This window comes from Selaginella moellendorffii, unplaced genomic scaffold, assembly GCF_000143415.4.
Source record: "Selaginella moellendorffii unplaced genomic scaffold, v1.0 SELMOscaffold_121, whole genome shotgun sequence".
In the NCBI taxonomy this organism is placed as follows: Eukaryota; Viridiplantae; Streptophyta; class Lycopodiopsida; order Selaginellales; family Selaginellaceae; genus Selaginella; species Selaginella moellendorffii.
The window spans coordinates 1-9702 of record NW_003314382.1 but is presented as its reverse complement, the minus strand read 5'-3'; the positions used below and the strand labels follow the sequence as shown (position 1 = coordinate 9702).

Below are 9702 nucleotides of genomic sequence, written 5' to 3'. Positions count from 1 at the left end.
GACTCTAGGGCATAGTATAACTTACATTTACATTAGAACAAAACTATGTGATCTTTAGATTCGTACACCATAGCATTAAACTCGATGATAAGCCCAAGCTTTCTCGTGGTCCCATGATCCATCAATCTCCATAGCTACAGCTAAGCTGATATCTAGATCAATCAAACCAGCAGTACCATCTCCCATTGTAGCTTGATCAGAGTAACCAACTCAACTCAGGATGATCCAGCAAAGCCATAGCTCTAGAATGGTCCTATCACTGAGGCTGTGTGGTACACTTTTGCTAGCTAGCTCACACACTGTGAGCCTGTGTGACACACACAAGACACACTACACGCGGGAGAGCTTGCCTTTATTCCATTTCCTTCTCTTTTGCCTGGCCAGGGGCCACCAACAACGATTGAACTAATAACTCCAAAGCCAGAGCTGTCGCAATTCCCACACGTAGTTCTCTTCTTTTCAAGAACTACTGCAAGTAGTATTTAGTGATCGTTTGTATGTATTTTGTCACTGTGATCATCAATTTCACTGCTGGAACTTCACAGGCCCTCTGTTGAAAGATCTAGCGCTACAAGCCAAGCTCTCTCAGGCCTGGTACTCTTTCTCGCGGGTCTCTTTTCAATCTTTTCTTCTCTGGTTTATAGCGAGCAATCGCCCAAAACGAAAAGAGGGGAGGATTGAGACGGCAACTTCTCTAGAAGCATGGAGCCATCCATCGTCCGCTTTTCAGCCAGTCCTGTGCTTGCTCGCTTGCTTTGCTGTGCTAGCGACGAAAAACGATAGCTCGACAATGCGAAGCTGCCCTTTCTTTCTCTTATGTTTTATAAAGATGGCGCAGAACAACCACGGAAGTATCTATCCTTTCATAATCTGATCGTCGGTCAGGCTTTTCCCCACAAAGGAAGAACCGAACTCGTATCTTCTGATTCCGACCGAACGAACAGATCGACTTTCAGGCCGAGAATCAGCAGCAAAATCCGCACTGAAGCAGCATTCCTCCTCCACCAACTGTACACCTTTCAAGAGAGCGGGAGAATTTCAAGGAAAAAAGTAATCGAGGGAGCCGAGCGAGAGAGCTCGATCAGTCAACCGCCATCAATGAATTGATCGATCGGTCCCACCATGGTTGTGCTGTGTCTGTGCCCGTGAAGATCGATGATCGCAGAGAAAGGAGAGCCGCGACATGGATATGATCCAAGGGGGGAAAGAAAGATCAGACGTCGATCAACCTCCCGGAGGACATCCGCGTGGATCCAGAGAGCTCCCTGCTGCTGCTGTGATCCTTGGCGCCCACCACCTTGGGCTTGACGTCGTAGAGCATTTGGACCACGTCCCTCATGGCGGGGCGCTCCGCGGGCTGGTCGCTCGAGCACAGCAGCGCGACCCGGAGCACCAGCATCACCTCGTGCAGCGGCAGCAAATCCGTGGAACCCATCCGCGGGTCCAGGATGGCCAGCACCCCGTCCTTGGTCTGGATCATCTTGCGCACCCACTTGACAATGTCGATCTCGTCGCCATACCCCGGCTCGATCGGCCGCCGCCCCGTCACCAGCTCCAGCAGCACCACCCCGAAGCTGTAGATGTCGCTTTTCTCATTCACCTTGAGCGTGTAGGCATACTCTGCATGGGAATGGAAACGTGAGAAAGGTGGAAGGAAAGGTGGCCATGCAAAGCTGGCGGAGCGCTTGCTTACCGGGGGCGATGTAGCCGTAAGATCCGGCGACCGAGGACATGGACTCGGACTTGTCACTCCCCTGGAACAACTTGGCGAGGCCGAAGTCCGCGACGTGGGCGCGGAGATTGGAATCGAGCAAGATGTTGTTGGATTTGACATCGCGGTGGACGATGAGCGGCGAGCAGTCGTGGTGGAGGTAGCACAGCCCATTGGCCGCCTGGACCGCCACCTTGTAGCGCGTCTCCCAGTCGAGCACCGGGCACGCCTTCGTCCCAACTCCGTGGAGCACCTCGCCGAGGCTGCCATTGGGCATGTACTCGTAGACGAGGAGGTTGGTCTCGTGGTTGGAGCAAAACCCCAGCAGCTTGACGATGTTCATGTGGCGGATCTTGCCCAGCGTCTGGACCTCGGCCGAGAAGCCAAAGTCGTCGTGCGACGACCGGCTGCCCGATGACCGTTTACCGGAGTTGACCGGGCACGACGCCAGCCGCTTCACCGCCACCAGCTCGCCGCTGCGCATCATCGCCTTGTACACGGTGCCCGACCCGCCCCGCCCGATCACGTTGTCCTCGGACAAACAGTCGAGGATGTCCGCCGCCGAGAAATCCAGCTTCTGGAACGCGGTCAGCTTCCACGGCCGCCGCCTCGATCGCCCACACGACGATCCTTTGCCGCCGCCAGGGAAGAGCACCACTGTGATGCACTCCTTGTACTTGCGCACGAAGAAGAAGGTGCCAAACACGCCCACCAGCAGCGCCGCCAGAAACATCGATCCAAACAGCCACCCAAACACCGCGCGGTCGCGGGCGCTCCTCGGCTTCCTCCTCGGGCTGGCAAGAACAGAGCAGTTCCTCGCGGTGGGCGCGCCACACAAGCCCAGATTCCCGGCGAAGGAGCTCTCGTTGAAGAATCCAAACTGGCCCTGCGATGGAATCGGCCCAAACAGCCGGTTGTAGGAGAAATCCGCGCTGGTGAGCGCCTTGGCCTCCTCCAGCTCGCGCGGGATCTCCCCGGACAGCCCATTCCGGCTCACATTCAGGGCATCCAGCGCCTTGAGCTGCGCGAGCTCGCCCGGGATGGCGCCCACCAGCTGGTTCCGGCTCAAATCCACGCTCGACAGCCTCACGCACGACCCGATCGATCGGGGGATCTCGCCCGAGATGGCGTTGCCGCTGGCGTCCAGCACGCTGAGCTGCTGGAGCATTCCAATCGAGGCCGGGATCCTGCCCGAGATCCGGTTGTCGCCCAGCAGCAAGTTCTTGAGATTGGTGAGGTTGCCGATCGCGCGAGGGATGCTGCCGCGGAGGCGGTTCTGGGAGAGATCCAGGAGCTCCAGCTCCACGGCGGAGACGGGCGCGTCGGCGATGATACCATCCATCCGGTTGTCGAGGAGCTCGAGCATCCGGAGATTGGGGAGGCCGAGCGTGTTCTTGGGCAGGCCGCCGGTGAGCTGGTTGTGGCCGAGACGGACGCGCACGAGGGTGTTGCACTGGCCGAGCGATTCCGGGAGGGCGCCGCCGATCTGGTTGCCGTAGAGGATGAGCACCTGGAGCGCTCCTCCCCAGCATATCTTGTCTGGGATGGATCCCGAGAGGGAATTGGAGGAGAGATCCACGGTCATGAGACTCAAGCTCGCCTGGCCCAGCTGAGGAGGGATGCTGCCAGTGAGATTGTTCGCCCAGAGCTGGAGCACCTCGAGGTTGGGCAGATCGCCGAAGAAGGATGGGATGCTCCCGGTCAGCCGGTTGCGGAAGAGATTGACCAGCGCGATGCTCTCCAGCATTGCGAGCTCGTCGGGGATGGGGCCGGAGAGGAGATTGTTGGAGAGGTCGAGCGACTTGAGCGCGCTGAGGAGGCCGATCTCGGCCGGGATGGGGCCGGAGAGGTTGTTGATCTGCAAGAAGATGGAGTCGAGGCGCGAGAGGTTGCCGATCTCGGCAGGGATCCGGCCAGTGAGTCCGCAGAAGCCCAGATCGATCCGGACCAAATTCGCTAGCTTTCCAATCTCGCGAGGGATGCCGCCCTCGAACTCGTTGTAGTAGCCGAGATAGAGCTCCTCGAGCTCGCCCAGGTTGCCCAGCTCGGGGGGGATCCGGCCAGTGAGGGAATTCCCGGAGAGCGCCAGATAGCGCAAGGTGGTGAGGTTGCCAAGCTCCGGGGGGATCGCGCCCGAGAAGTAGCTCCCGCCGAGGTGGAGATGGCGGATGGATTGGAGCGCGCCGAGCTCGGGCGGGAGGGGGCCGGAGAAGTTGTTGTTGTACGTGTCGAGCACCTCGAGCGTGGCGATGGCGGAGAGGTTGGCGGGGAAGCCATAGCCGAAGTTGTTGTGGGAGATGTTGAGGAAGCGGAGGCGCGGGAGGAGCGAGAGCTCGGGCGGGAGAGGCCCCGCGAGATTGTTCTGCTCGAGCGAGATGTTGACGAGGTGGCGGAGGCGCGCGAGAGGGAGCCCCGAGAGGGACCCATTCAAGCTCTTGCCGCCCAGGTTGAGCGCCGAGACGAATCCATCGTCATCGCATTGGATCCCCGTCCACGAGCACGGCGACGAATCCGACGCTGACCAGTCGTTGGTGTGCCCGAATTCGTCCACCAGCAACTCCTTCACGCCCAGCAGCGCCGCCACTTCCTCGCTGCCCGCCACCTCTGGATCTTGCGCTGCATGGGCCAGGATGATCGCGAGCGCGATCAGCAGCAGCCGCATTGCGATTCGCGACCCCCTTTGCTTCCAATGCCCCCAGCGCGCTAGCCAGCCCGGGATTTCGACTCACCCATTTTCGCAACCCATGGATCGATCGCAGTAGTAGCGCGCGCGCGCTGTGCCAAGATCTCCAGAGAAATCCCCGCTTTCCTTTAGTGTTGCGAGCAAGTGGCGCTTCTTCTTTTTCTTCTTGGGTCAATCAAGCCCTCAAGAATGTGAGTGGCATCTACCCATGCCATGCCCCACATTTATATACATAGCCTCTTTCATCCATGGCCATGCATGGATCCCAATGGCCATCATTTCACACTTCAGTAAATACATCATGTGGGCTAGCTGTCCACATCGGAACGCTAGCCCGTACGCCCTAAGTCCACCTGGCACCATCACGCCCGCACATCACGCCACGCGTACGGGAGATTCCCGGCCGCATATTCCGCTCCAGAATGTGAGACAAGGGAATCTCTGCAATGCAAACAACGCCGAAAGGATGAGACTAGGAGAAGCTCTGGACAGATCGAATTGGAATAAGGCTGCCATAGTTTTCGTCCCTATTGTATAAAAGTAGATTGCATTGCACTGCTATACATATAATTCTATATACACGTCCGAGCTGGCTGGCTGATTTGATACAAATCTGGCGGGCCGCCCGTATAAACTGTACCAATTTTGAAATACGTTAAGCTCCCATGGTTTCTCGCGCTACTAGGGAGGGAGTGTATGTACGTACGTGTACACTAGGGATAAGCACATGATTCCAAGGGTATCTTTGTTCATTTTGGGCAACTTGGGTGACACACCAGTCACACACCTAACAATCTCACTCACGCCCGTTATTTATGTGTGGCTTTTGTTCTATATTCGTTCTTGGGGAGACCCTTGTCTTGTACGTAATTTCAAAACCATGGGACAAGGAACACCCGTCATTGAAAATGCGTTGTTGCACTAACCAAGGCCTGTATATTCCCCTCACAAGAGAATGATACAAATAGAAAGGGGGAGCTGTGTTTAATGTAATGTGTGAGCGAACCCTCCAACCAAAGCACCAGCATGGACGGGGGATTTGTTTGAGCGATCGGGGTCTCAATCGCTGCTCGCTGTGCCGCTTTGATTTAGAAAGAGTGGGAGATTGATTGGCATATAGTTTACAAGGGCTTCGCGATTGATTGTTTTGACCATGGTTTTTCGGCTCTCTTTTTCGCCACCCAAGACAAGACAACTTTATGACTTCGTTGGTGGGGGGCTGATCGATACTTCATTGCGTACGCACTAAACCCCACCTAAAGGTGTTTTAACCGCTTTCTAACCAGTCTTGACCCGGCCGTTGACTATATGAACCTGTTTTGTCAAAGCCCCTCGCCCTCCATTATTCCTGGCAAAACAAAAAGACTGCGCCAAGATTCGCCCACGCATCATTCGCTCATTCGTTTCGCCCATTCATTCATCCATCGCGCCCCGCCCAAGTCGTGGCTCACGGAGATGGAGATTCAGCTGGTAGTGCCCTGTGTGGGCACAAAGTTGCTCAATTATATTGCCCGTACAATGATTCATGGCGGGAGTTCTTTGGAATGGAGCTGAGAAACAAGTCCAACCACGAATGGTGGCGAGGTGAGGACCATCTCCAATAAAAAACGCCACCCCTACCGTCGATCGCTTTCGACGCTCCTGTCGTGGTTCGTCGCCATCCATCCAGCGACGTAAAGAGAAGGGGGAATCTCACGGGTCATGCTCTTCGCATCTGGAAGATTCTTTCCCTTGCCCTCTCTCCCTCTCGCTCACTCGTTTGTTGCTGGCAGAAAAGAGCGTTCATGCTTTCTAGATCCTCAGCTTTACCAAAAACAAGAGTACCTTTCGCGCCACCTGATATCTCGCCATGTTATGGATGCGTCTACATCCGTCACCTTTAATGCCCTAGCCCCGTGCCATGCATTGCATGCATGGGCAATGCCACCATGCATGCACATAGCAAAAAAAGATAAACAAACAGTGAAAAGCTGGCCGAGTGATCATGCAAACGTCGGGAACGAAAGCAGTGATTCCATTCAGCCCTAACCTTTGTTGGGGATCATGGATTCCTGGCCGAAAGCAAGCCCCGGGGATAAGTGCACGCTTCCATTCCCATAAATTCCGGCGACATAGGTGACTTAATCAAGATGGTCCACATTATAACCGCAGAATCACTTTGTTTTCGCTCCAGGTGAAATTTTGTCTCTAGCCTGGGGTTTTTATATTCAAATCCAATCCAGCTCCAAGATTATATCACCAAAAACGCTGATCCAGAGACAGTTGCAGTCGCAGAGGAGCAGCAGCAGGAGCAGCAGCAAGGTCGTGATTGATCTCGGATTAAAGAAAAGCAAAAAAAATCAAACGGAGTTCCCGGGGAGAAAGATTGCAACCCAAGCGAACTCTGGCCTGTACAGCGTTCCAGTGCCAGTGCCCAGCTTCAATTATGGCTAGAGACCCTCTCCATCACAACAGAACAAAAAACCAAGCCACCAACATAACGGAAAAGTCCCAGATGAACCCTAAAACCACACGCCGTACGGAAAGCGTGGTAACGGTTGGGCTGACGGCGGCTGTACGGCCGCGTGGCCGTGGCGGTGACGGTGACGGTCGGTCAGCGGTGATGGTTTTCTTTCTCCCTCCTCCTTGAGGATAGCTCTAGAGATTCGCATATTTTCCATGGATGGGAGGACCCATAGGTTGGTGGAACGCCAACTTCAAGAGTGACTTCTTTGGATGGTCACTTTCGGGGTCATAGATCGATTACAGCGAAAGGTTTTCGTTTTCGCGTGTGAGAAGTGGAGCTTTCCGGGAATGAATGCCCCCTGGGTTCTGTGTTCTTCTTCTTCTTCTTCCCCTTTTCTTTCGTTCTAGTGGGTCCGGTGGATCGGATTGATTGAATTGGGTTCTTGGGGTTTGGTCTGCTGCTGGATGGCTCAGCGCTGCTGGCTCCTGCCAGTGACAAAGAAATTGGAATGGACCCTCTTACTTTGCTCGCTTTCCCTGCTTTTACTGCGAGATAAGCATAGTTAAAGAAGCACTATCCAAACTGCAATTGCTCATCAGCATTGGGCATTTTGTGCCTCCTTTTTTCCCCAGTCATCCAGTCAGTGAAAGTGGGCTTTCCGAAATGATTACCATGCTGCTGTTTGTCAACAACACCGGAATCATTCGCGGCGCGTGGCCAGTTTCGTTTCAAGCTCAGTAATATGACCGAGATCTCTGTCCTCCATCACCCACATTTATAAGATTGTGAAAGCAGTGGATTTTCGCTGTTGGGTGCATATTATATGGAGTTTTTCTCCTCCCAAATCACTCGTAACTTCCATTTCGTCCATGAATTTTGATGATAGTGGAGCAGTGGCGTGTGGTCGTGTTGCTCAATCGGGGAATTCCGTCAACCCAAATGGGGCCCTTGGCCAATTTCGTGGATTCATACATCGATTGGATTGTCTACCTAAGAGGCAAACTGTTGCTGGAATGTTTCTTGTTGGCACCACCAAAACTTTTGAATACCGATCGCTCGCATATTCCGCTTGCATGAGTTAGAAGGCGACGAATCCGGTACGGTATAGTATACTCTGCTCGTATTCATTTGTTTTGTCTGGCAATTGGCATCGGCGCGCGCTGGTGTCGCTTCTCCTCGATTTAAATAACCAAAAGAGTCACGGGCTCAAAAACTTTGGAATCAATGAGACTTTGGGGATGGATCGATACTTCATTCAATGGGGTGTTTGTCAAATTGGAGAGAGAAAGATATTCTAGAGAATTGTTTAATCCAGCTGCGATTTGTCAGCAAATTTTTTTGGAGGAAGAGTCGACAGTGTTGACTGGAAAAGTGGAAATAGTTGCATTGCGTGCATATGGAGGACGCCAAGCAACGCTATGGCGGAAAAGACTGCCTTTTCCCAGTCTTTGGAAGGATTTGGAAGTGCAGCCTGTAAAAGCTGATCCATCAGCCCAAATGCCTTGAAAAGTTAGGCACAGACGCTGCCCGTTTTGATTCGATTACAGTTCAAAGCGATCCCGTGGCCTCGTGATCAACAGCTCTAAACCCAAGAACGTACACTACGTATGGAAAATACTCTTAAGAAATTGAAGGAAATTCCATGAACAAGAAGAAGGAGACATGGCCTTTACGGAGAGGGAATCTCAATCTGTCTCTCTCTGTGTTGCTGTAAGCTTTGCCTGGATCAAACAAAGAGACGAGCGGTGACAAACTTTTAAATAGAGAAACACCGGGAAGCCAGAGAGAGTTGGATCAATCAAGGTCGCACACGAGCTTGAAGCTTTGGAATCGGCTCTTTCGATGGTTGAGCTCGCTGCACCAGTTGTAGCTCGTCGTCTGGCCGAACACGGCGAGGACGGAAGCCGAAGGACAGCCCCTGCCCTGATAGACGACGAGGGTCTCGTTCTCTGATCTGGGGACGAACTCGAGGCCATACATGTCCACGTCCTGGCAAGTGTTGCACAGGATGTCCGCCTGCTGGATCACCTCGATCAGGCCGCAGGTTAGCTGCACGCCCACGCTGCAGTGGCACGGCGTCGGGATCGAGCTGCTCGCAAACACAATCACGATGATCATCGCCATCAAGTTACGAATCATCGCTAATTTCTCCTCGAAGGGAAAGAACACTTTAGCTCCGTTTTATTTCTCTCCACGCATGCCACCACGCATTGCACACAAGCGCACCTACTGTGGGAATAGTCGAAAAGTGTGGATGTACGTAATAAAACAAGGTTTTGTATTTCACGCTGAGCTTAATAACTTGTAATCCACGTGGAATCTGACGTGGATAGAGTTTGATGAGGTGGCAGATTTGGGGAATCTTCTGGATCTGGGCGGGAAAGATGGTGAAGACAAAAGCAGGGGTGGCAAGCGCTAGGAACAACATCACAAGGGTATTGAGGATGTAGGCATTACAGGCTGAGAATCTTGGAGTGAGGCAAGGCTTCAAAAACCTTCAAAAACTGCGACTTTTGGGCTTAGGAACTTCTGTGAGAAAGAAGAGAGGTTTCTAGTGAGAAACTCTTTGTAACTTGCAACTAACTGCAATCCAACAGTGTTCCTAATGTTATTTAAGTACGCTGAGAAGATCTGGAGTGCTTGTTGAGGAGCTTAGGGCTTGGCTAGGCCTTGTAAAGTTGTAGGGAGGGAATCTCTGAGTGTCTTGCAAACAGCTGTGGAGACACAGAGTTCCCTAGCAGCTGGTGAAAAGCATCTCTAGCAAGTTGGAGCAGCCACTTGGCGTGTGGAAAACCTCGCCTCCTTTGTGGACAAGCTTCAGATCCTGGCACAGATTGCGGATGACAGGCATCACCAAGGGTG

General features: G+C 53.4%; 1 protein-coding gene across 1 annotated transcript; it reads right to left on the bottom strand.

Moving 5' to 3' along the window:
* Window positions 1-774: 774 nt before the first annotated feature.
* Window positions 775-4598, bottom strand: LOC9639659 (leucine-rich repeat receptor-like serine/threonine-protein kinase BAM2). The gene is made up of 2 exons (XM_024665380.1): window positions 1694-4598; window positions 775-1620 (listed from the first exon to the last, which is right to left on the bottom strand). Exons 1-2 carry the CDS (start codon window positions 4371-4373, stop codon window positions 1214-1216), a joined length of 3087 nt encoding a protein of 1028 aa, XP_024521148.1. The 5' UTR covers window positions 4374-4598; the 3' UTR covers window positions 775-1213.
* Between the last annotated feature and the right edge of the window lie 5104 nt (window positions 4599-9702).

What these genes read in the sequence shown, in the direction of transcription:
- LOC9639659 (XM_024665380.1), bottom strand. Translation starts at nt 4,373, where the DNA reads ATGCGGCTGCTGCTGATCGCGCTCGCGATCATCCTGGCCCATGCAGCG. An exon ending in TTACGGCTACATCGCCCCCG is followed by an intron (nt 1,621 to 1,693) that starts GTAAGCAAGCGC and finishes ATTCCCATGCAG; the next exon opens with AGTATGCCTACACGCTCAAG.